This window comes from Crotalus tigris, unplaced genomic scaffold, assembly GCF_016545835.1.
Source record: "Crotalus tigris isolate CLP2741 ecotype Arizona unplaced genomic scaffold, ASM1654583v1 scf7180000021456.382230, whole genome shotgun sequence".
NCBI lineage: Eukaryota > Metazoa > Chordata > Lepidosauria > Squamata > Viperidae > Crotalus > Crotalus tigris.
Genome location: NW_024098518.1, coordinates 317930 through 343406, shown reverse-complemented (window position 1 = coordinate 343406; position 25477 = coordinate 317930). Strand labels below are relative to the sequence as shown.

The following is a 25477-nucleotide window of genomic DNA, read 5'->3' as shown; positions in this document are numbered from 1 at the left end:
AAGTCCTATAGCAGGGGTTCTCAACCTTGGCAACTTTAAGACCTGTGGACTTCAACTCCCAGAATTCCTCAGCCAGCAAAGCTGGCTGAGGAATTCTGGGAATTGAAGTCCACAAGTCATAAAGTTGCCAAGGTTGAGAACCCCTGTCCTATAGAATAGAATAGAACAGAACAGAATATAGCAGTGGTGACGAACCTATGGCACGGGTGCTAGAGGTGGCACTCAGAGCCCTCTATGGGCACATCACCCTAGGCCTTCACATCATCCTAGGCCTTCAGCTGGGTTTTATAAAACCTTTTCGCTTTAGGCCTCTGCCTTTGTGTGCAAAAAAAAAAAAAAAAAAGGTTCAATCAATCAATCAATTTCAACTTCTTGCTGGGGAAAAAAAGATCTTGCAAAGTTGGAATTGATTGATTGAACTTTTTAGTCCCACCCAGTCTGCTGTGACCACTGCAACCACACCCACCCAGCACCTGACGATGCATGTGGGTTTTGGGTTGCAGTTTGGGTACTCAGTCTCTAAAAGGTTTGCTATCACTGGAATATAGGGAAGGGAAGGGAAGGGAAGGGAAGAGAGAAGAGAAGAGAAGAGAAGAGAGTTGGAAGGGATCTTGGAGGTCATCTAGTCCAACCCCCTGCTCAGGCAGGAAACCCTATACCATTTCAGACAAATGGCTGTCCAATCTCTTCTTTAAAACCTCCTGCTGCAGCTAAATTAAGGGACCCGGGTCCTGCATTTTGTAGAATAGAATAGAATAGAATAGAATAGAATAGAATAGAATAGAATAGAATAGAATAGAATAGAATAGAATAGGAATATGGAGGTCATCTAGTCCAACCCCCTGCTCAGGCAGGAAACCCTACCTACACCATGTCAGACAAATGGCTGTCCAGTCTCTTCTTGAAAACCTCCAGCAATGGAACATCCACCACTTCTGGAGGCAAGGAGTTCCACTGCTTAATTGTTCTCACTGTCAGGAAATTCCGTTCTTAGTTCCAGGTTGCTTCTCTCCTTGATCAGTTTCCATCCGTTGCTTCTTGTCCTGCCTTCAGGGGCTTTGGAGAATAGCTTGACTCCCTCTTCTTTGGGGCAGCCCCTGAGATACTGGAAGGCTGCTATCCTGTCCCCCCTCGTCCTTCTCTTCATTAAACTAGACATCCCCAATTCCAGCCACCGTTCTGTATATGTTTCAGCCTCCCGTCCCCTGACCCTCTTTGTTGGTTTGCTTCTTGTCCATCACCCATCCCGTAGAAGGCGACCTAGGATACTTTGGCCGCCCGGTCCCGACACTGACCTGGCCCTGGCGTCCGAAAGCTCACCCCATCCTTGGGGCGCCCGTAGATGGAGTAGGCGGGGATCCCATCCTTGCCTCTCATGGTCATGTTGGTGGGGACCATGTAACCTGGTCCTGGAGAGCAGCTGTCCAGCATCTGGAAACGTCGGCTGCCCATGCTGTAGGCCGGGGCCCGGAAGCGAGAAGGATCGTGCTGTTGGTAACCTGCAAGGAGGAAGAGAGGAGAGCGTGCGAGTGAGCGGGACCTGCCGTGAAGAAGTGCCCCATGCCTGGGGTCTTTGCAGCCACCAAGGCCCCCCGTGCTAAGAAAGGGGGTGGCATCCCCTGCTCTGCTCAACACCCATTGGGTCTCACTAGTGTCCGTAGGATGAATCAAGAGAGCAGGAGAAAAGACATGAGGGATCCCCTTGGCGCTCTCTGAGCTGGGTGGTTTTCTGGCAGACGTTACAGGACCCAGCTAGGGAACAATATCAGTGCTAGAAGGGAGTGAGTTTGTGGAGAGGGGGAGGAGGAGGAGGAGGAGGGGGGGAGGAGGAGGAGGAGGAGGAGGAGGAGGAAGAGGAGGAGGAAGAGGAAAAAAACTGTGGGATCCCTGGTGCTACCTGACTTGGGTGCGTTGTTGCAGACATTTCATGACCCAACTAGGGAACATCATTAGTGTTAGAAGAGAGTGAGTTGTGAGGAGGAGGAGGAGGGGAGGAGGAGGAGGAGGAGGAGGAGGAGGAGGAGGAAAAAAATTGTGGGATCCTGGTGCTACCTGACTTGGGTGTGTTGTTGCAGACATTTCATGACCCAACTAGGGAACATCATTAGTGTTAGAAGAGAGTGAGTTGTGAGGAGGAGGAGGAGGAGGAGGGGGGGGAGGAGGAGGAGGAGGAGGAGGAGGAGGAGGAGGAGGAGGAGGAGGAGGAGGAGGAGGAGGAGGAGGAAAAAAATTGTGGGATCCTGGTGCTACCTGACTTGGGTGTGTTGTTGCAGACATTTCATGACCCAACTAGGGAACCCTATCAGTGCTAGAAGAGAGTTTGTTTTAACTGGGTCTTCTTTTGTGCCACTGACTATCAAAATGTTCCCCGACAGGAAGTTCCACCTTGCTGACTGAGGGACTGAAGAAAAAAACGCTCCTATTTAAAACTTAGGGCAGGGGTCTTCAAACTTGGCCCTTTTATGACTTGTGGACTTCAGCTCCCAGAATTCCTCAGCCAGACTCCTGTTCTTATTCATTCATTCACTCATTCATTCTCATTCACATCCCACGTTTATTCTTTTTATAAGTTTGAAGACCCCCCCCCCCCCGGTCTAAGGCAGGGCTGTCCAAACCTGGCAACTTGAAGACTTGTGGACTTCAACTCCCAGAATTCCTCAGCCAGGCATGCTGGCTTAGGGAGAGTCAGATTCATTCATTCAGAATACAGAACAACAGAATTGGAAGGGATCTTGGAAGTCATCTATCCAATCACTCACTCACTCACTCATTCACTCACTCACTCATTCACTCATTCATTCATTCTTATTGAGGGATCTTCAAACTTAGCCCTTTTATGACTTGTGGACTTCAACTCCCAGAATTCCTCAGCCAGCGTGCCTGGCTGAGGAATTCTGGGAATTGAAGTCCACAAGTCATAAAAGGGCCAAGTTTGAAGACTCCTGTTCTGATTCATTCATTCATTCATTCATTCATTCATTCATTCATTCATTCATTTTTATTAATTCATTCACATCCCACCTTTATTCTTTTTATAAACAAGGCAGCATTTTGCCCTGTTTGAGATAGAAAGGAGACCACAGAGTGTTCTTTTATGCAGACCAGTGTTGCTCACCCACATTGGTCGGGAGGCCATACTTGGGCCCGGGGCTGCTGTAGAGGGCAGCGATTGGTCCCCTCGGCCGGTGGGGTCTCCAACTTCCGACCCAGACGTCGGTGGACATCTCTGCCAGGTGGCACTAGGGGTTCAGTCGATCTAGACGGGGCGCAGGAGAGAAAGAGGTCAACACAAAAAAAGTTTTTACGCTCTTCTTGCAAGGCTGCGTCCAATCCATCATCCCCGGCCTGGCCTGACCAGGAAGAAGAGGAGCAAGAGGAAAGAATCGATTAATTAAGAGAGCCTATTATTTAATTAATCCTTTGATAGACAGGCTGGGCAATCAGATGGTGAAGTCTGGAAAGGGTTGGTCCAGACCAGTGTTTCTCAACCGTGGCCCCTTTAAGAGGTGTGGACTTCAACTCCCAGAATTCCCCAGCCAGCTATGCTGGCTGGGGAATTCTGGGAGTTGAAGTCCAGACCTCTTAAAGGAGCTACAGTTGAGAAACGCTCATGTAGAACAAGAGTCTTCAAACTTGGCCCTTTTATGACTTGTGGACTTCAACTCCCAGAATTCCTCAGCCAGCATGGCTGGCTGAGGAATTCTGGGAGTTGAAGTCCACAAGTCATTGAAGGGCCAAGTTTGAAGACCCCTGATGTAGAAGTAGAGAAGTGGGGTGGTAGAGCCAGGATCAAGCTGTCCCCTCTGCCAATGGAGTTACTAGTTGCTCTCAGCTAGCCCAACCTACCTCACAGGGCTGTTGTGTTGAGCAGCAAGGGAAGGAAAGGGGAGCGGAATCACACTCCCCTTAGGGAATCAGCTGCTAAGCGATCCTATCCCCAACTCAAAAGTCATAAATCAGTGCGCAGGGCACATATTTCATTTAATGTGCTGGTCTGTTTGGGGTAGGACAGAAACACCCCGACATTCGGCCCCCAGCTGGATGGGTCTGCCTGGGGGAAGCCAGGGGGGCCTGGGTGGGTGGGTGGCAGGGTTGAAGGAAGAGCGGGAAGGCCAGGGTTCGAGACCCCCACCCCGGGCAGGCGCTGTAGGCCAGCCTGCCACTCGTGACCTGGCGTGGGAGAACCACATCTGAGGATCCCCGCGGGGAAGGGGAGGGGGGAATCTGCGTCTGCTGGGAGGGGACGGGAGGGGGAGGGGCGTCCCGCAGTCCAGCCTAGATCGGACTGGGGGGGGGGAATCCAGCAGCCCCTTCCCCGCCCCGAGGGTCCAGCTGAGGCCACGACTTTAATCAACAGAAGAACAGAGTTGGAAAGGGACCTTGGAGGTCTTCTAGTCCAACCCCCTGCTCAAGCAGGAAGGGGGCTCGGAGGGGTCATCAGTTGGGGGGGTGCAGATTCTTCCCCACCCCCTCTCGGCTGCTCCACCCCGTCCGTGGACGCCCCGCCACCCGAAAGCGAGCCGAGCTGAAGCCAAAACGGGTCGGGGGTCGGGAGAGCAACCCGGGGGGGGGGCAGAGCAGGTCCTGCCACCGGGTCCAGGTTAGGAGTCGGGGATCCCCCGCGGGCGCTCGGCCCCCCTCGATCCGGTGTCGAAGGGGCCACCCACCTGGAGGCGGACCGCAGAGAGACCAGGCGCAAGGCGGACCGCAGAGACGCCCGCGGGAGCAGCACAGCACTGAGCCGGGCAGCGGGACAGGCGCCTCCTCACCCCCCCCCCCTCCGGCCCCCATTGTGTACAGCGTCGCCCGGCAACCGGCCCCGCGCACCGCCTCCTCCCACGCCCCCCCCCCGAGCGGGTCCCGCCTCCTCCTCCTCCTCCGCCCATTGCCCCCCCTTCACCCCTCCCTCCTCCCCGCCCCCCCCCCCGCCCCCCCGCAGGCGACCGGACAGCCCGGCTCGGAGGAATCCGCGAAAAGACACTCTGCACACGCCCAGAGAGCGCCCTCTCCCTTTCCTTTACGGCGGGGCCTGCGGACGGAGATGGCCGGGCGACCGCGCAGCCCTGCCGGGAAGCAGCTGCGGGGAAGGTCTTCTTGCCCAACCGGCGCCCGGGAGGCTCCCGTCTCCTGCAAGGTTGGGGCGTCGCGCTGGCGGGGAGACCCTCGGAAGAGACCCGCCTGGCCGGGCGAAGGATGGACCCTCCCGCAAAGGGCGGGGAGGAAGCCGAGCTTGCCTGGACCGGGGGGGGGGGGCGCCCAGTGTGGCCAGAAAAGTCGGGAGGGCTTCCATGAGGAGAGACCCCCGCCCACCCGGCTGGGACGCCCCCCCCCCCAAAAAAAAGCCGAGCTGGGCTTAAGGGCGTCTTTCCCGATCCGGTTGGTTGCGATCCTAGCTGGACGATCCCAAGCACGCTAAGCAGGATTTCACCTGGTCAGGACTTGAAGGGGAGACCCCGAATTGCAGAGCCCCTGGAGGCACCGGAAGTCGAGCTGAATGCAAAGGGGACTTGATTGACAGTGACATTGATTGATTGATTGATTGACTGACTGATTGATTGATTGACTAACTGACTGATTGATTGAGTGCCATCCAGTTGGCGTGGCCTCTTAGTGACCACCCCGAGACCTCCTCCAGTAAGGAGAAAAGAGGCCGTGTGCACGGAGGGCCCTGCGACAGATGAAGTCCCTGGGTTTTAAGGGGGAGGAACTGCACAACAAAATAGAATAGATTTGTCATTTTAAATGCACACTAATCAGCCTGCATTGAAATGAGATAACTGCACAAAAGAAACATGCTGGCTGGGGAATTCTGGGAATTGAAGTCATCCCCTCTTCCTTCCTTCCTTCCTTCCTTCCTTCCTTCCTTCCTTCCTTCCTTCCTCTGTCCCAACTTTCTTTCTTTCTTTCTTTCTTTCTTTCTTTCTTTCTTTCTTTCTTTCTCTTTCTTTCCTTCCCTCCCTCCCTCCCTCTCTCCCAACTTTCTTTCTTTCTTTTTCTCTTTCTTTTTCTTTCCTTCCTTCTCTCCCTCCCTCCTCTCCCAACTTTCTTTTTTCTTTTTCTTTCCTTCCTTCCCTCCCTCTCCTTCCTTCCTTCCTTCCTTTCTTTCTTTCTTTCTTTCTTTCTTTCCCTCCCTCTTGTTCCTTCCTTCCTTCTCTCTTCCTCCTTCCCACTGTTTCTTTTTCTTTCTTTCTTTCTTTCCCTCTTTCTTTCTTTCTTTCTTTCTTTCTTTCTCTTTCTTTCTTTCTTTCCTTCCCTCCCTCCCTCCCTCTCTCCCAACTTTCTTTCTTTTTCTCTTTCTTTTTCTTTCCTTCCTTCTCTCCCTCCCTCCTCTCCCAACTTTCTTTTTTCTTTTTCTTTCCTTCCTTCCCTTCCTCTCCTTCCTTCCTTCCTTCCTTCCTTCCTTCCTTCCTTCCTTCCTTCCTTCCTTCCTTCCTCTGTCCCAACTTTCTTTCTTTCTTTCTTTCTTTCTTTCTTTCTTTCTTTCTTTCTTTCTTTCTTTCTTTCTTTCTCTTTCTTTCCTTCCCTCCCTCCCTCCCTCTCTCCCAACTTTCTTTCTTTCTTTTTCTCTTTCTTTTTCTTTCCTTCCTTCTCTCCCTCCCTCCTCTCCCAACTTTCTTTTTTCTTTTTCTTTCCTTCCTTCCCTCCCTCTCTTCCCTCCTTCCTTCCTTTCTTTCTTTCTTTCTTTCTTTCTTTCTTTCCCTCCCTCTTGTTCCTTCCTTCCTTCTCTCTTCCTCCTTCCCACTGTTTCTTTTTCTTTCTTTCTTTCTTTCCCTCTTTCTTTCTTTCTTTCTTTCTTTCTTTCTCTTTCTTTCTTTCTTTCCTTCCCTCCCTCCCTCCCTCTCTCCCAACTTTCTTTCTTTTTCTCTTTCTTTTTCTTTCCTTCCTTCTCTCCCTCCCTCCTCTCCCAACTTTCTTTTTTCTTTTTCTTTCCTTCCTTCCCTTCCTCTCCTTCCTTCCTTCCTTCCTTCCTTCCTTCCTTCCTTCCTTCCTTCCTTCCTTTCCCTCCCTCTTGTTCCTTCCTTCCTTCTCTCTTCCTCCTTCCCACTGTTTCTTTTTCCCTCTTTCTTTCCCTCTTTCTTTCCTTCTTTCTTTCTTTCTTTCTTTCTTTCTTTCTTTCTTTCTTTCTTTCTTTCTTTCTCTCCCTTCCTCCTTCCTTCATTCCTTCCTTCCTTTTCCTGCCACTTGGCAGTCTGATTTTGAGGACTTTAAACCTGGTTTCTCCTCTCTCTGGACCTGACCTCTGTACTGACAATCAGGAACCCAAGGAGCAAAACGGTGGACCTTGGCTTTTGCACCTACCATTATTTATTTCTTCCAGGAAGTTTAACCCGTGGCTCCCCGTGATTTCCTGCTGAGCACCTGCCGAGTCACCCCTGTGGCTTGACTTGAACCCTTGCTGGCTCAGGAATTCTGAGAGTCGAAGTCCTAAAGTCATAAGCCTAAGCCAGGGGTAGGCAATCTTGGCTCTTTTATGACTGGTGGACTTCAACTCCCAGAATTCCTGAGCCAGCATGGGGGAACTATGGCCCTTTTATGACATGTGGACTTCAACTCCCAGAATTCCTGAGCCAGCCTGGCTCAGCTTGGAAACCTCTCCCTTTCCCCTCAGCATGGCTGGCTCAGGAATTCTAGGAGTTGACGTCCACAAGTCATAAAGTGGTCTAGGCCTAGGCCTACCTCTGGCCTAGGTCAGGGGTAGGCAACCTTGGTTCTTTTATGACTCGTGGATTTCAACTCCCAGAATTCCTGAACCAGCATGAGGGAACTATGGCCCTTTTATGACATGTGGACTTCAACTCCCAGAATTCCTGAGCCAGCATGGGGGAAACTTTGGCCCTTTTATGACATGTGGACTTCAACTCCCAGAATTCCTGAACCAGCATGAGGGAACTATGGCCCTTTTATGACATGTGGACTTCAACTCCCAGAATTCCTGAGCCAGCCTGGCTCAGCTTGGAAACCTCTCCCTTTCCCCTCAGCATGGCTGGCTCAGGAATTCTGGGAGTTGAAGTCCACGAGTCATAAAAGAGCCAAGGTTGCCTAGCCCTGGCCTAAGCAAACTCAGCTCCTCCATTCAGTGGTTCTGTTTGTGCTCCGATTTACACACACTTGAAATTCAATCTTTTGTCTCTCGGCTGTGGTGACCTTTCATGAAAGCAGGACAATTGCAAAGGCCAGGGTGGGAAAACAGAAAGAGGACAAACAACTTAGGGGTTGTGAAGGAGGGCGGGGCTTTGTTAAAATATTTGGTCATTTCGCTTGCCAATTAATAAAACCCCCCTTCCTGGATTCAAAAGTCCTGAGTTATTATCAAAAGCACCCTTCCTATCGTTCTGAAGTTTATTTCAAGAGGAAAGATTTGCCACAAGGAAACACTCTGAATTTCTAGCCAAAACATTTTGTTGAGTTATCAAGTTTTAATCGCTAAACACACAACTCATTAAAGGTGAATAAACACTCAGGAGCAAGTGTAAGTAAAAGCAAATATTAGTCCTCAACAAAACATATATACACACATATGCAAACACACACACACAGAGAGAGAGAAATCCCTATTTGATACATAAGAAAGAATAATGCCTGAAAGGATAGTTTAAGATAAAGAATAAGAGAATAACAGAGCAGGAAGGGACCTTGGAGGTCATCTAGTCCAACCCCCTGCTCAGGCAGGAAACCCTACACCATTTCGGACAAATGGCTGTCCAGTCTCTTCTTAAAAACTTCCAGTGTTGGAGCATTCACAGCTTCTGGAGGCAGGCTGTTCCACTGGTTAATTGTTCTAATTGTCAGGAAGTTTCTCCTTAGTTCCAGGTTGCTTCTCTCCTTGATTAGTTTCCATCCGTTGCTTCTTATCTTGCCTTCAGGGGCTTTGGAGAATAGCTTGACTCCCTCTTCTTTGGGGCAGTCCCTCATATATTGGAATACTGCTATCATCATGCCACCCTACCCCTTCTCTTCACAAAGACAATTCCTTTTGTGCATCATCTAAATGCGATAGATTAATTTTATTTAAAAAGACCTCTATGTCGTCATTATATATATTTTACTTTAAAATTCCGAATAACATTTTAAAAATTGACGGTTCATGTCCATTGAAGTTTGATATAGTTCACCACTAATAATTGGAATTATTGCCCTTTTTTATCTCTTGTCTCATGTCATTGAGAGTTTAAAATGGCTGGACCAATTCCCAGAATTCCCCAGCCAGCATTGCTGGAGTTGAAGTCCACCCGTCCTAAAGTTTCTAAGAACTTTATCTTAAGTGATTAGCCCAGGTCTTATCAGGTTTTCCACATCCTTCCGATATCTCTGTAGTAAGTATGTTAACATAAATTCTGTCTGTTGAGATACATTATACTAGTTAGTTTATACTTCTTTTTTTTGCATTTCTCTGTACAAAGCTGTATCTGTGTCCATGAATGTTTCAGTTGCTCTTTCGAGTTATTTTCCCAGACAGGAAAAACGTCCAGCTAAGTTAATTCTATTTTATTGTAAGGTTACATTAAGAAAATCTTGTAAGGTTACATTAAGAAAATCTTGCACGTCTGAAAGTCCAAAGTTCCTGTCCTCCACTTTTAATTGCTTAATCCATTAAGGTGGGTCCATCTTATCTCTGACTTTTCTTCTGATGGTTTCTTAGGGAACATCAGTTCCACTCTTTTACAAAGGTCACCTACACATTCCATGATAAGTAGCAATTTCTTGATACCTTAACCAAGAAGGGAAGCAACCTGGAATTAAGGAGAAACTTCCTAACAGTGAGAGCAATTAACCAAGGCAACAATTGGAGTCCTAGTGGACCATCACTTAAATAGGAGCCAGCCGTGGGCTGCAGCTGCCAAAAAAGCCAACACAATCCTTGGCTGCATTAACAGAGGGACAGAATCATGGTCACGTGAAATGTTAATACCACTTTGCAAGGCCTTGGTAAGGCCACACTTGGAATGCTGCATCCAGTTTTGGTCACCACGATGTAAAAAAGATGTTGAGACTCTAGAACAGTGTTTCTCAACCTTGACAATTTTAAGGCATGTGGACTTCAACTCTCAGAATTCCACAGCCAGCAATGCTGGCTGTGGAATTCTGGGAGTTGAAGTCCACATGCCTTAAAATTGTCAAGGTTGAGAAACACTGCTCTAGAAAGAGAATAGAGAAGAGCAACAAAAATGATCAGGGGACCGGAGGCTAAAACATATAAGGAACGGTTGCTAGAATTGGGGATGTCTAGTTTAATGAAGAGAAGGACGAGGGTGGACAGGATAGCAGCCTTCCAGTATCTCAGGGGCGGCCCCAAAAAAGAGGGTGTCAAGCTATTCCCCAAAGCACCTGAAGGCAGGACAAGAAGCAACGGATGGAAACTAATCAAGGAGAGAAGCAACCTGGAACTAAGGAGAAACTTCCTGACAGTGAGAACAATTAACCAGTGGAACAACCTGCCTCCAGAAGCAGTGAATGCTCCAACACTGGAAGTTTTGAAGAAGAGACTGGACAGCCATTTGTCTGAAATCGTATAGGGTTTCCTGCCTGAGCAGGGGGTTGGACTCGATGACCTCCAAGGTCCCTTCCAACTCTATTATTATTATTATTATTAAAAAATAACCAGTTTAATCCAGTTTCTTGACGTATGACTCACACACACCCCTATGAATCTGCAGAATGTTTCTTCCTGCTCTTATTTCCTCATTTGAGTTTCGCATTCTACAGGTTTATGGTGCTTTTGCAAGCTTTCAAGGATCCTCTTGACATAACCGCATTGGCGTTCTTATCAAGTCTCTTTATCTGAGGTTCGCTCTTTTCAAGTCAGATATGATTTTTAAATATTCACATACAGCAGTGTTTCCCAAACTTGACAATTTTAAGGCATGAGGACTTCAACTCCCAGAATTCCACAGCCAGCGTTGCTGGCTGTGGAATTCTGGGAGTTGAAGTCCTCATGCCTTAAAATTGTCAAGTTTGGGAAACACTGACATACAGGGTGTGTGGGTGGGTGTATTGTGTGTACATGTATGTGTGTGTGTGTGTATCTAAGTATGTATGTTCAAACTTAAAAGGGCGCTGAAAAAAGTGACTTATCACTGTTTTTCACACTTATGACCGTTGCAGCACCCCCAATGGCCACGTCATCAGCATTCGGACGCTTGGGCAGCTGACTCATATTTATGACGGCCGCAGTCTCTTGCGATCCTGTGATCCCCTTTTGCGACCTTCCAGACGGCAAAGTCAGTGGGGGAAGCCAGATTCACTTAACAACAGGGTTACTAACTGAGCAACTGCAACGATTCGCTTAGCAGCCGTGGAAGGAAGGTTATAAAGTGGGGCAAAACTGACTTAGCAAATGTCTTGCTTAGCAAGAAACGTTTTGGGCTCAGTTGTGGTCCTAATTTGAGGACTACCTGTGTGGCCACTGTTCTGGACCTGGAGGTGGTCAGGTCCATCTTCACTTTTGGAGACCAAGAGTTGTATGATTTCCAGCCAACCAATGATGGGCATGTGACTTTTGCAAATTTCTCCAGTGGATTCCACAAAGGCGTTTCAAGAGGTGGACTAGAATAGAAGAACAGAGTTGAAAGGGACCTTGGAGGTCTTCTAGTCCAACCCCCTACTCAGGCAGGAAGCCCTATGCCAGGGGTAGGCAATCTTGGCTCTTTTATGACTCGTGGACTTCAACTCCCAGAATTCCTGAGTCAGCCACGCTGAGGGGAAAGGGAGAGGTTTCCAAGCTGAGCCAGGCTGGCTCAGGAATTCTGGGAGTTGAAGTCCACCAGTCATAAAAGAGCCAAGGTTGCCTGCCCCTGCCCTATACTATTTCAGACAAATGACTGTCCAGTCTCTTCTTAAAAACTTCCAGTGTTGGAGCATTCACCACTTCTGGAGGCAGGTGGTTCCACTGGTTAATTGTTCTCCCTGTCAGGAAATTCCTCCTTAGTTCTAGGTTGCTTCTCTCCTTGATGAGTTTCCATCCATTGCTTCTTGTCCTGCCTTCAGGGGCTTTGGAGAACAGCTTGACTCCCTCTTCTTCGGGGCAACCCCTGAGATAGACTTGTGAGTCTCATAAATCCTCCTTGGATGAGAAATATCTTTCGGGGCAGAGATGAGGTTAAAAAAAGGGTCAAGACGGTGAGCAGAATTGCACCATCAATGTTCTGCCGCAGCGGCCATCTTGGACTTTTTTGACTGCTCCTGAAGACATCCTTGTGTGTCCAGGGGCTGGATGGAAGTCGAGAAGCTGAGGGCCTCCCTTGTATCTCCAAGGGAGATCTCCGATGGAGAACGACCACCGTGGATCAGATGTTCCCATCCAGAGCTGGGCTAAATGAATGGAACCACATCTCTGCAGGCCATGGCCTCCAACGTCTTCTCTTTCTCCTTGAAAAGAATGGATTCTTTCGCACTGGACAAGGGAACTGAAACAGAGACATGGGAGAGAGTATTTTCCATGCGTTGTCCCTCAAAGAGAAGTTGCCTCAAAAGGGCTGCTGAAGGAAAGGCTTAAAGACAATGCAAAGACCGACCAAGCCTGGCAGCTGTGTTTTTCCAAATCCCACCCAGAATGCGGTTTCTTTTGTTTTCTCCTGAGAATTATTTCCTGCATGCTGTCCTCGCGTGGCTGGGGCAAAGTCCCCAATTCTTCTTGATCTTGGGTGTGATCGCCAGCTTGGATTCGCATGATTGCTATCTCCCTGCCTATAAATAGCTTTGGTGGAGGGCAGATCGAAGACTCTGGAGAGGAGACAGAAGGTAGGTGGTCATCCGGGAGGAGAAAGCAAAGGTGAGAACGTGAGCATCCTTGCTCGCCTCTCCATCGTCTTGCAGTTGGCTCTTCTCCCTTTCTTGAAGTCATCAAGAAGGAAAGATGGAAGGAGGAAGGGGAGGAAAGAAGGAAAGGGAGGGAGGAAGGGAGGGAGGGAGAAGGAAGGAAGGAGAAGTCAAAACAAAGGAGAGGAAGGGAGGGAGGGAGGGAGGGAGGGAGGAAGGAAGGAGGAGAAGACAAAACAAAGCAGAGGAAGGAAGGAAGAAAGGAAGGAAGGAAAGGGGGGAGGAAGGGAGGGAGGAAGGAAGGAAGGAGAAGGAGGATAAAACAAAGGAGAGAGGAAGGAAGGAAGGAAGGAAGGAAGGAAGGGAGGGAGGGAGGGAGGGAGGAGGAGGAGGAGAGGAAGGAAGGAGAAGACAAAACAAAGGAGAGAGGAAGAAAGGAAGGGAAGAAGGAAGGAAGGAGGGGGAGGGAGGAGAAGGAGAGAGGAAGGAAGGAGAAGACAGAACAGGAGAGGAAGGAAGGAAGGAAGGAAGGAAGGAAGGAAGGAAGGAAGGAAGGAAGGAAGGAAGGAAGGAAGGAACAGTGTTGCTAGAGTCATTCAATCCCAACATTAGGAGGTCATTCACAACCATTTTAGGGTCATCCACAACCATGAAACTTTGATCTTTTCTCTGTCCACCATTGTGGGGAGAGGGGTCTGACGGGCAACTCAGACCTTCTTCTACCCATACTTGGTTCTCCACATCCATCCCCAACTGAAGGGGCGACTGTGCTCCATCTATCTCTTCCATCTTTCTTTGGACTTGTTCTGGTGGGACCAGGGAGATCTCACTCATTGTGCTTTTGTGTGTGTGTTTTAAGAGAACAAGAGGATGGGACGCCACACCTTCTGGGGATTCTGCCTCTTGGCCTGCTTGACTGTGGGCTCCTGGGTGGAAGGTGAGTGTCACCTGCTAGAAGGTGGGCTTGACCAGTCCCACCCTTGAGCCAGCAGAGTGGACACCTGCGGGGCCAAATAGCAGTTGGGGGACCGTTGGGAGAAGCTGGAAGCTGGAGCCCCGTCTACCTGCCCTCTTCTGCAGAGCTGGGTTGCTACCTCAGTGTCCCCTGAAGGAGGCCCAGCCAGAGCCATTTTGGGGCAAAGCTTCAAGGCCCCTTCCTCCGTTAGCTTGGACACCAGAGGAGGGTCTCCTGAGCAGATGTGTCTGGCTTTGGCAGCTGGGAAATTTCTTTCTTACTGTCCTGAAGGGTGGTAGAGGTGGTGATGGACTGGAACTCGGTCCCATTTGGTCTAAAGTTGGAGGGGCTGGAAGACAGTCCCCCCCTTCCAAAGCAGCTGTTCTCAGGAGGGTTCTATGTCTCCTTCAGCATCACCAAGCATCCAGGGCCGAGCCAAGTGTCCCGAAGAAGCCGTTTATTATCGACAGCAGTGCTATCAGCCGGTTGATGTAGCCCTCACCTGGGACGCCGCAGAGGTCAGTGTGCGACACAAAGGAAAGTTTTGTCAGACCAGAATTACCCTTGATTGAGATCAGCTCTCATTGCAGAACCTTGCAAGTATCCTTATGCAGTGGTGGGATTCAGACAGGTGAACGACCGGTTCTCTGTGTGGATGCCGCTTCCGGAAGTCCGTTCTGGGCCTGGGCAACCAAAAATTAGCTCCCGGTTCTGCTGAGGTGGTGCAAACCGGCTGAATCCCACCACTCTATCTATCTATCTATCTATCTATCTATCTATCTATCTATCTATCTATCTATCTATCTATCATCTAGTTATCCATCTATCATCTAGCTATCTAGCTATCATCTATCTATCTATCATTTACCTATCATCTAGCTATCTATAATCTGTCTGTCTGTCTGTCTGTCTATCTATCTATCTATCTATCTATCTATCTATCTATCTATCTATCTATCTATCTATCTATCATCTAGTTCAGTGTTTCCCAAACTTGACAATTTTAAGGCATGAGGACTTCAACTCCCAGAATTCCACAACGCTGGCTGTGGAATTCTGGGAGTTGAAGTCCACATGTCTTAAAATTGTCAAGTTTGGGAAACACTGATCTAGTTCTATCTATCATCTATCATCTATCTGTCTGTCTATCTGTCTGTCTATCATCTATCTATCTATCTATTTATCTATCTATATATCTATCATTTAGTTATCATCTAGCTATCTATAATGTCTGTCTGTCTGTCTATCTATCTATCTATCTATCTATCTATCTATCTATCTATCTATCTATCTATCTATCTATCTATCTATCCATCCATCCAGTGGCAGGATTCAAATATGTGAACAACCAGTTCTCTGCATGGATGCCACTTCCGGAAGTTTATTCTGGGCCTGGGCAACCAAATATTAGCTACTGGTTCTGCCGAAGTGGTGCGAACCGGCTGAATCCCACCACTGTCCTTACGCCCCCCCCCTTATACTTCAATCAATTAGGAAGGTATCCGTCAGAACTGTTTCCAAATATCACTGTATTTCCAGCTCAGGATTTTTTTTAAAAAATGTCCCACTCCTTTTCTGGGCTCAGCGTTCCTGCATGTTTCCATCCAGGTCATCTTCCTTATTCTACAGGTTTTGGCGTGACAATCTCCCACTCATCCTCCGGTTTTGCTAAAACCTGTGTTGTAAAATCGGTCAAAGGTGCTTTTTCCAAGGGCACCTGGACTTCCAACAGCTTCTTGAATGAAGAGAGAAATGTCTTCCTCCTCAAGGGAAAAGCAAAGTCCAGGTGCCTTTTGAAAAAGCACCTTTGAGACAAGCATGATCTGGATGCCTGAGAATCTCCCTAGACATAAAAAAAAATCTGTTACTCTCTTAGTTATTCTCTTATTCTGTAATTCTGTTTCTTACTCTGTATTTCTGTTACTTTTTACTCTGTAATTCTGTTACTCTCTTTCTCTCTTACTCTGTTACTCTCTTACTCTGTAACTCTCTTACTCTTATTCTGTTACTTTCTTATTCTGTTACTTTCTTATTCTGTTACTCTCTTACTCTGTAATTCTGTTACTCTTATTGTTACTTTCTTATTCTGTTACTTTGTAATTCTGTTACTCTCTTATTCTGTTACTCTCTTACTCTGTAATTCTCTTGCTCTTATTCTGTTACTTTCTTATTCTTACTCTCTTATTCTGTTACTCTCTTACTCTGTAATTCTGTTACTCTTATTCTGTTACTTTCTTATTCTGTTACTTTGTAATTCTGTTACTCTCTTATTCTCTTATTCTGTTACTCTTACTCTGTAATTCTGTTATTCTTATTCTGTTACTCTGTAATTCTGTTACTCTCTTATTCTATTACGCTCTTACTTTGTAATTCTGTTAATCTTGCTATGTTACTCTTGCTTTCTTATTCTGTTACTCTGTAATTCTGTTACTCTCTTACTCTGTAATTCTGTTACTCTTGTTCTGTTACTTTTTTATTCTGTTACTCTGTAATTCTGTTAATCTCTTATTCTCTTATTCTGTTACTCTCTTTGTAATTCTGTTACTCTTATTCTGTTACTTTCTTATTCTGTTACTCTTTAATTCTGTTAATCTCTTACTCTCTTATTCTGTTACTCTCTTACTTTGTAATTCTGTTACTCTTGCTATGTTATTCTGTTACTCTGTAATTCTGTTACTCTGTAATTCTGTTACTCTCTTATTCTCTTATTCTGTTACTCTGTTACTCTTATTCTGTTACTTTCTTATTCTGTTACTCTGTAATTCTGTTACTCTCTTATTCTCTTATTCTGTTACTCTCTTACTTTGTAATTCTGTTACTCTCTTATTCTGCATTTCTTTCTCTTCATGTCTGCAGATTGAGTGCCAGCAGCTGAGGTCCGGAGGCCACCTGGCCACTTTCCGGACTGCTGCTGAGGAAAGAATTGTCTCCTCCCACATCAGGCGCTCCAGCACCACCACAGATGCCTGGATTGGGATGCATGCGGTGCGAACACCCAAGGTAGGCACCTCTTTTGTGAGGGTCTCCGATCCCTCCGAGAGGGCTTCATCTCACAGACCACCAGATACTTCAGCCACAGCCTTAATAGTTAATAGTTAATAGTAGTAAAGTTGGAAGGGACCTTGGAGGTCATCTAGTCCAACCCCCTGCTCGGGCAGGAAACCCTACACCATTTCGGACAAATGGCTGTCCAGTCTCTTTTTAAAAACTTCCAGTGTTGGAGCATTTACTGCTTCTGGAGGCAGGTTGTTCCACTGATTAATTGTTCTCACTGTCAGGAAGTTTCTCCTTAGTTCTAGGTTGCTTCTCTCCTTGATTAGTTTCCACCCGTTGCTTCTTGACCTTCCCTCTGGTGCTTTGAGAATAGCTTAATTCCCTCTTCTTTATGGCAGCCCCTGAGATATTGGAATATTGCTATCCTGTCCCCCCTTGTCCTTCTCTTCGTTAAACTAGACATACCCAATTCTAGCAACCATTCCTTATATGTTTTAGCCTCCAGTCCCCTAATCATCTTTGTTGCTCTTCTCTGTACTCTTTCTAGAGTCTCAACATCTTCCTCCTTCCCTCCGCTCCTCTGTGGAAAGTCACGGAGGATTTTATGGCTTTGGGATCAGTTCTGTGGCAGTGGGAAGTGTGGGCATCCCCACGAGACCAATATCTGGAGACAGCACTGACCAGGAGGAGGATGTTCCTTGAAGGGAACAAGAAGACGAGTTCACAATCTATCTAGTTAAGAGATCCTTCTTAGGAGCTGGTGCCCGTAAGATCTCCGGCTGGGAAAAAGAGACTTCTTCACAGCCAGATCCCACATTTTATTGATTGATTGACTAGCCAATATTTTAGCCACCCATTTCACCAAAGATAATAGAATAACAAAATTGGAAGGGACCTTGGAGGTCTTCTAGTCCAACCCCCTGCTCAGGCAGGAGACCCTATGCCGTTCTGAACTAATATCTGTCCAATCTCTTCAGGAAAACTTCCAGTGATGGAGCACCTTCCACGTCTGGAGTCTCCCTTCCCCTGGACTGGTGGTCTTCTATCCCTTTCTCTTTGATTCTCAGAACCTATTTCCTCACCTGCCACCTCCGAACAAACCTATGGACATTTGAGGTTTCCAGACCTCTGGAGGGCACCAGGCTGGGGAAATGAAAATGAGATAGAATAATAATAATAATAATAATAATAATAATAATAATAATAATAAATACTTTACTCACTGAATGTCCTTTTCCCGCCTCAATAGAAATTCATCTGGGAATGGACTGATGGAACCACCTACACCCCAGGAAGCCTCCTCTGGGACAACAGAGCCCCCAGCATCAGCCTTTCCACCCTTGAATGCATCTCCGTCACCAACATCCACGTTCCAGGAAGTACGTCTCTCTCAGTCCCTCTTCAGAAAAAGGGGTGGATGGGGGGGAACGAGGAGGGGGAAGCCCACCCTTCCTTACAAGAACATCTCAGGAAGTTCCCCCTAGGAGGCATCCCTCCTCCCCCCTCCTTCCTTCCTTCCCTCCTTCTATCCCTCCCTCCCTTTCCTCCAGCTTCCCTCACTCTTCTTCTCTGCTGTCCCTCCTTCCTTCCCTCCCTCCCTCTCTTCTCTTCTCTTCCCTCCCTCCTTCCTCCAGTCCTTCCTTCTCCCTCTCTCCCCCTCCCTTCTTTTCTTCTTCCTCCTCCTCCCTCCCTCCTTATCTTCTGCCCTGTCCCTCCTTCCTTCCTTCCCTCCCTCTCTTTCTCTTTCTTTCCTTCCTTCCTTCCTGCCTGCCTGCCTTCCTTCCCTCTCTTCTCTTCCCTCTCTCCCTCCCTTTCTCCTTCCCTCTTTCCCTCCTCCCTCCCTCCCTCCTTCCTTCCTTTCCTCCTCCTCCCTCCCTTCCCTCCTCCTCTTCCCTCCCTCCTTATCTTCTGCCCTGTCCCTCCTTCCTTCCCTCCCTCCTCTCTTTCTTTCTTCCTTCCTTCCTGCCTGCCTGCCTTCCTTCCCTCTCTTCTCTTCCCTCTCTCCCTCCCTTTCTCCTTCCCTCTTTCCCTCCTCCCTCCCTCCCTCCTTCCTTCCTTTCCTCCTCCTCCCTCCCTTCCCTCCTCCTCTTCCCTCCCTCCTTATCTTCTGCCCTGTCCCTCCTTCCTTCCCTCCCTCTCTTTCTCTTTCTTTCCTTCCTTCCTTCCTGCCTGCCTGCCTTCCTTCCCTCTCTTCTCTTCCCTCTCTCCCTCCCTTTCTCCTTCCCTCTTTCCCTCCTCCCTCCCTCCCTCCTTCCTTCCTTTCCTCCTCCTCCCTCCCTTCCCTCCTCCTCTTCCCTCCCTCCTTATCTTCTGCCCTGTCCCTCCTTCCTTCCCTCCCTCTCTTTCTCTTTCTTTCCTTCCTTCCTTCCTTCCTGCCTGCCTGCCTTCCTTCCCTCTCTTCTCTTCCCTCTCTCCCTCCCTTTCTCCTTCCCTCTTTCCCTCCTCCCTCCCTCCCTCCCTCCCTCCCTTCTTCCTTCCTTTCCTCCTCCTCCCTCCCTTTCCTTCTTCCTTCCCTCCCTCTTTCTCCTTCCTTCCTTCTTTTCTTCCTTCCTTCCTTCCTTCCTTCCTTCCTTCCTTCCTTCCTTCCTTCCTTTCCTTCCTTCCTTCCCTCCCTCCCTCCCTCCAGTCCTTCTTTCTTCCTCTCCCTCCCGCCCTCTCTCCTCCTCCCTTCTTTTCCTCTCTCCCTTCCTCTCCCTTCTTTTCCCCTCCCTCCCTCCCCCCCTCCCTCTCTCAGTGGCATCCTTCAATCCACTAAAATGATGACTTTTTTCATCCTGAGTCTAACAGCCTCTCTGGCCCTTCTCCCCTCCAGATGCAGCCAGGTGGATCCAGCGCACCTGTGCCACCGTCCTGCCCTTCATCTGCAAGTACAAAGCTTCCTTCTAGATCCAACCATCGGCGGAGGAGACCAGCAGAGGGTCTTTTCCTCACTGGGGACCATCTAAGGAGGCTTCTGCAACCCCTCAATTCCATTGGAGATCAACCTCCTGACCCTCCTTGACCCCAAAATGACAACCTCCCTCCTGTGGCTTTTTTTTTTGCTCATTGTTGATGGTTGCTAATCTTAAGGCTCTTACGGTTTTTATACCTGTGCTTTTATCCCATCCTGAGCTGCCCACTGAGATGGCCGCATATAAATTTAACAAATAAATCAATTGCAAACTGGTTCTTGGGTTTACTGAACTAAAATGGAGACGGTCCTTTCTCTTTTGAGATTTGTTCAGCCCTTATTTTGTTGCCAAGGAAATAGATGTGAACACAGCTACACACCCCTCTCTGTGGGTCATTGTGACACCCAGAACTTGGTTTGCAAAGTATTTCAAAACCACCAGCCCAAAGGCCAGGCATAATCTTGGGGGGAGCCGAAACTGGGCAGTCCGGGAGCATCTACTAGAAATAAGGAGAAACTTCCTGACAGTTAGGACAATTAACCAGTGGAACAACCCGCCTCCAGAAGTGGTGAATGCTCCAACACTGGAAGTTTTTAAGAGACTGGACAGCCATTTGTCTGAATGGGCAGGGGTTGGACTAGATGACCTCCACGGTCTCTTCCAACTATTGTTATTATTACTCTATTGGGAGTGATTGCATCAGCTTAACGAAGAAACTCTTCTGCACAATCTAACCGATCCTGTGTCCATCTGGATGGCAAGGATCCTCACCTCAAAAACTGATTGGGGGGGGGGGTTTACCCACCATGCTTCAGTCCTGCCCGCCCCCCCCCCCAGCCAGGAAATATCTCTTCCTGGTTGCTGCCTCTGGATGGCATTTCTTGAACCAGTTTTATCCCCAGTTGAATGAAGCAAGCCTGTTTGGCTGGGGGTTGGGGGCTGAATAGCCAAAACAGCATTCCCCCCCCCACACACACACAACAAAGACCCAGAGCCAAGGGTGGTGGTGGTTTGTGAACATTTGCCACCCGCGGTATGCAACTGATTGTGTGCAGCCTCCTTCCCCATCCTTGTTTTGCAATTCTATAGATCAGTGGTTCTCCACCTGTGGGTCGTAGATCAGTGGTTCTCCACCTGTGGGTCGGGACCCCATTTGGGGTCGAACGACCATTTCACGGGGGTCGCCAAACAATGCAGTCTGCCATTTTTCCCCCCTTTTCCTTAGCTGTGCTACTCCCTTTTCTTCTATTGGCTTTTGAAAGCCAATAGAAGAGACTCTCTTGAACAGAGTCTAATTCTATTGGCTTTCCAAAGCCAATAGGAATTGTCCAGGCTGTTTCTGCCCTGCTGAGCCCGCCAAAAGTCCCATTCTGCAAACGGTGCTGCACCAGTTGAGTAGTCCTCGACTTACGACCGGTTGAGTAGTCCTCGACTTACGACCAGTTGGGGGGTCGCGGCATTAAAAAGGTTGAGAACCACTGCTATAGATTCAGCCATTCACCACCAATTGCTCTCCCAAGAGGCTGCACTACAGCTCCCATCTTCCTTGGCCAGGAAGCCCTTTGTTTTTGCTGTCGCGGGGGGGGGGGGGGAGAGGATGGCTGCTCTAGTGAAACTCAGCCAGAAGTTGACCATGTGGGCATTTGAGGTTGACCAGAACAAGCTGGGCGTCTCGGAACCACGATAATTGGTGCAAAGGTTGTTTCTCAACCTTAGCAATTTGAAGTGTTCTGGACTTTAACTCCCAGAATTCCCCAGCTTTACATTTGTCTAAGTTGAGAAATAAACCACTGAAGTGAAATGTCTGTCCATTCAGCACCATTGGAAGGCTTGACTCTCCTGGTGGTGCACTTTCCTTTCCTTTTTTCTCCAGCATGGTTGGCTGGCTGGGGAATTCTGGGAGTTGGAAGTGCACAAGTCTCAAAGTCGCCAAGCTCGGAGAGCCCTGCCTTAGAAGATCTCAAAGATCCCTTCCAACTCTATTATTTTGTGTATTTTTTTAAAATTCTATTCTAAGAAATGAAGAGATCTTACGCCAACGAGGAGTCGACTCTTGTTCTCTCCTTGCAGTTTGACATTTAGCCTGAAGGCCTTTGTGGTTTTATGGCTATTAAAGGCTTTACCGGGGAGTAACAGTTTCTTTCATTTTAAAAAAAAGAACACGGAAATATCGCCAGTCGGAGCCTTTGATTCCTGAATCAACCAGACAAATCTATCCGTCCGTTCATGGACTTTGTGTGTGCACAGCGGAGCAAATATCCAAGTTCAGCCATGCTCAAAACTACTGTGAGGGACCAGACGGGGAACACAGAAATAGGGGAATCCCAACAATCTTGTCTGAATTTGCCCATTCCGGTGTCGGTTGGTTCCTCTCCCTACTTGGCTATCCAGAAAATGGGGACAAGCGAAACCACTGAACTCAGAGAGCATCCTAGTTCCTCTCCTCCTCCTCCTCCTCCTCCTCCTCCTCCTCCTCCTCCTCCTCCCTTTAGTTGGGGGTGGGGATGGAAAACCAAGTATGGGCAGGCCTGAGATGGGGAGTTGCCCTTCAGCTCCATCTCCCCACCACAATCTCAGAAAAAAGATTAATATTTGGTGGTTATGGATAATCCTAAAATGGATTGTCCTAATGTTGGGATTTGAAGACTGTTCAAACACCCTTCCTTCCTTCCTTCCTTCCTTCCTTCCTTCCTTCCTTCCTTCCTTCCTTCCTTCCTTCCTTCCTTCCTTCCTCCCTCCCTCCCTCCCTCCCTCCCTCCCTTCCTCCTTCTTCTTCTCTCTACAAACCTCACTCCTTTCTAGCACTGATGATGTTACCTAGCTGGGTCATGAAACATCTGCAAGAAAACAACTTAGTTCAGAAAGCACCAAGGACTCCACAGTCCTTCCTCCTCCTCCTCCTCCTCCTCCTCCTCCTCCTCCTCCTCCTCCTCCTCCTCCTCCTCCTTCTCCTCCTCTCTTGCAAACCCCATTCCCTTCTAGCATAGGTCAGGAAATATCTGCAAGAAAACAACCTAGCTCAGAAAGACCAAAGACCCCACACTCCTTCCTTCCTTCCTTCCTTCCTTCCTTCCTTCCTTCCTTCCTTCCTTCCTTCCTTCCTTCCTTCCTTCCTCCTCATTCCGATTCAGCTTGAGGGGTGACGATCCACAGCAAACCCTCTTTACTAGTCTTACAGGATTGCGAGGTTCCACCTGGAGAAAATCAAAACTCTCAAGTTTTGAACCAAGCCAGGAAGGGGGGAGAATCTAAATTCCTCATCACCTTTGAAAAGTGAGGGTTTCAGTAACCTAGTTAGTAGCATTTGACCATGTTTCAGATCTGAGCCTAAGAAGCAGCTAGTTAGTGCAGTGGTGAAGGCACCAGGCTAGAAACCAGGGAGTTATGAGTTCTAGTTTCCCACCTTAGGCATGGAAAATGGCTGGGTGGCTTAGGCCAATCACCAGGAGACGGTGAGTTCTAGTCCTACCTTAGGCAAGAAAACCAACTGAGTGACTTTGGGCTTGTCCCTCCAGCCCAGCCAAGCCCAGCCCAGCCCACCCCACAGCGTTGTTGTGCAGAAATTAGGAGGAGGAAGGAATATTAAGTATGTTCACCATCTTGAGTTATTTATAAACTAATAAAGATGTGATTAAAAAACAAACAAGCAAATAAAAAGCTGATCCCACATACCAAAGTGACCTCAGTTGACATTGTTCATATCTTGGTCTATTCCAGGGGTGGGCAACTTTGGCTCTTTTGTGACTCTGGACTTCAACTCCCAGAATTCCTGAGCCAGCATGAGGGAACTATGGCCCCTTCATGACTTGTGGACTTCAACTCCCAGAATTCCTGAGCCAGCATGAGGGAACTATGGCTCCTTCATGACTTGTGGACTTCAACTCCCAGAATTCCTGAGCCAGCATGAGGGAACTATGGCTCCTTCATGACTTGTGGACTTCAACTCCCAGAATTCCTGAGCCAGCTATGCTGAGGGGAAAGGGAGAGATTTCCAAGCTGAGCCAGGCTGGCTCAGGAATTCTGGGAGTTGAAGTCCACAAGTCATAAAAGAGCTGAGGTTGCCTACCCCTGCTCTAGGCCTAGTTCACTTTATGACTCATGGACTTCAACTCCCAGAATTCCTGAGCCAGCCATGCTGAGGGGAAAGGAAGAGGCTTCAGAGCTGAGCCAGGCTGGCTGAGGAATTCTGGGAGTTGAAGTCCACAAGTCATGAGGGGGCCATAGTTCCCCCAGGCTGGCTCAGGAATTCTGAGAGTTGAAGTCCAAGAGTCATATAAAAGAGCTGAGGTTGCCTACCCCTGGTCTATTCTATCATTTTGGAGCTGAAAGACTGCCAAGCAGAAATAAAATAAATGTTCTTTTGTGGGCAGGTACAGGTTTGTGAATTGGCACATATGCCCTGCTTGGGTGCGTGTGCATTTATATAATGGGGATCTATGTAAACATTTTGCAATATAGATTGAGCAAAGTTTTGAGTGATTGATATTTGATGACCGGACCGATTCAGCCTTGGATTGGTTAAAGAATTTGATTTCCTTGTTCCTTCTTCTTCTTGGTTTCCGTTCCAAAGGAAAGGACAATTTTTTAGCATGTGGCACTGTGTGTCGCTGCTTTGTGGGGCTCTCTCTTTTTTTTTTGAGGCTCCAGGGACCAGCTTCACACACTGGACACTTTTAAAATGGAAGAAATAAATGAATGGAATTAGCTGTTCCCCATAAAAGGAGTTACACCCCTGGGAAGTGGCCGTGCTGAGATTCTCACACCAGCAAAACCCCAACTAGATTCACACAACACGTTGATCAGCTGGCTGAAATATCTCTACCTCTTTTTTAACACAACCTACAATGGTTGGCTAGTTCTTCTGTGGCTTAATGTGCCATGCGGGGGAAAGCCAGGATTGGTGGTGGTGGGGAATTTCAGCTTGCAATACCTTTACAAATCCAGAAAGGGGTTTTTCATTCAGTCCCAAATTAAAGGGGTGATATAGAAACGTTATTGGGTTAAGAAAACACAAGAACATGGAGGCAGAAAGTCAGACTCACAGAAGGGATGTTGGAAAGTCTGGTTAGAAAATTGGACTTCACAGAAAGAGCAGCTGAAGTTTGGAACCAGCATCCAGCAGAGGACATGGGTCAGTCCTCAGTAACCGAGTTTGAACATGGCTGGGATAAAGACATGCTCATCATCTGAAATAAAGTAATAAAATAAAATAAAATAAAAAATAAAATAAAATAAAATAAAATAATAAAATAAAATAATAAAATAAATAATAAAATAAAATAAAATAAAATAATAAAATGTAAAATAATCATAACTTGTGATGGACCACTAGGTCTTTTTCTGCTGTCAGTTTCCTATGTTTCTGAGTTAAAGTGTGTGTAGGGAGTTTGCAGGTGAGACTCAGTGAAAAGAGTTGTGTGGTTTGTTCTTCAGTGTTTCTTCAGAACCCAGCCACCCATTCAGCAGATTGTGTGAACGAGGCAGCCATTCCCTTTACCTGGGTTTAGATCCTGGCATATTGTGGAAACGCAGCCATGCCCTCCCTTGGGAGGATGCTGGGAGCTGTTCATTCCTGCAGGTTCTGAAGGGAAGTGAGAAAAACCTCGCTCAGAAAAAGGGAAAATCAGCCTGTCAACAGCAGCCCCAAGACCCAGAAGAGGTGGGGAGGATCCCCTTGTCTGGATAGCCAAAGGGGAGGGGGCTAATTACCCATTTGTCCAGAGTGCTGAGCAGGGCTGGACTGGACTGGATGGCCTCAGGGACCACTGCAGGGTTTTCTGTGTGAGATTTGTCCTGGCAGAATGTAAATCCTGTCAGATTAAAGTTCTTTTGTGCTACTTCCTGGTGGTTAGACCAAAAATTCCCTTCTGAAGCAATTCCT

General features: G+C 47.9%; 2 protein-coding genes across 4 annotated transcripts in view; one reads left to right on the top strand and one right to left on the bottom strand.

Annotated features, from left to right (window-relative positions):
* Nucleotides 1-25395, bottom strand: part of ODF3B (outer dense fiber of sperm tails 3B) — a 29030-nt gene extending 3635 nt beyond the window's left edge. The window contains exons 1-5 of one of the 2 annotated variants that reach the window (XM_039318643.1): nt 25306-25395; nt 25094-25177; nt 24639-24782; nt 3116-3256; nt 1296-1499 (exon numbers count right to left, since the gene is read on the bottom strand). In XM_039318643.1, the coding sequence (XP_039174577.1) occupies nt 1296-1499; nt 3116-3224 (313 nt within the window). In that variant the 5' untranslated portion in view covers nt 3225-3256; nt 24639-24782; nt 25094-25177; nt 25306-25395. Of the gene's footprint in view, nt 1-1295; nt 1500-3115; nt 3257-4667; nt 4802-24638; nt 24783-25093; nt 25178-25305 lie in introns of those variants that run through there. The other variant, XM_039318644.1, reaches the window with a different exon arrangement.
* On the top strand, nt 11935-19871 carry LOC120296724 (regenerating islet-derived protein 4-like). Of its 2 annotated transcripts, none has more exons than XM_039318653.1 (6): nt 11935-12738; nt 13616-13693; nt 14123-14229; nt 16568-16711; nt 17955-18084; nt 19518-19871. In XM_039318653.1, the coding sequence occupies exons 1-6, from the start codon at nt 12666-12668 to the stop codon at nt 19589-19591; spliced, it is 606 nt and encodes a 201-aa protein (XP_039174587.1). In that variant the 5' UTR covers nt 11935-12665; the 3' UTR covers nt 19592-19871. The 2 variants fall into 2 exon arrangements, with proteins under 2 accessions (XP_039174587.1, XP_039174588.1); XM_039318654.1 differs by having other exon boundaries at nt 11938-12769.
* Nucleotides 25396-25477: the final 82 nt, after the last annotated feature.

What these genes read in the sequence shown, in the direction of transcription:
- LOC120296724 (XM_039318653.1), top strand. Translation starts at nt 12,666, where the DNA reads ATGATTGCTATCTCCCTGCCTATAAATAGCTTTGGTGGAGGGCAGATC. An exon ending in TCACCTGGGACGCCGCAGAG is followed by an intron (nt 14,230 to 16,567) that starts GTCAGTGTGCGA and finishes TCATGTCTGCAG; the next exon opens with ATTGAGTGCCAGCAGCTGAG. An exon ending in ATGCGGTGCGAACACCCAAG is followed by an intron (nt 16,712 to 17,954) that starts GTAGGCACCTCT and finishes CCGCCTCAATAG; the next exon opens with AAATTCATCTGGGAATGGAC.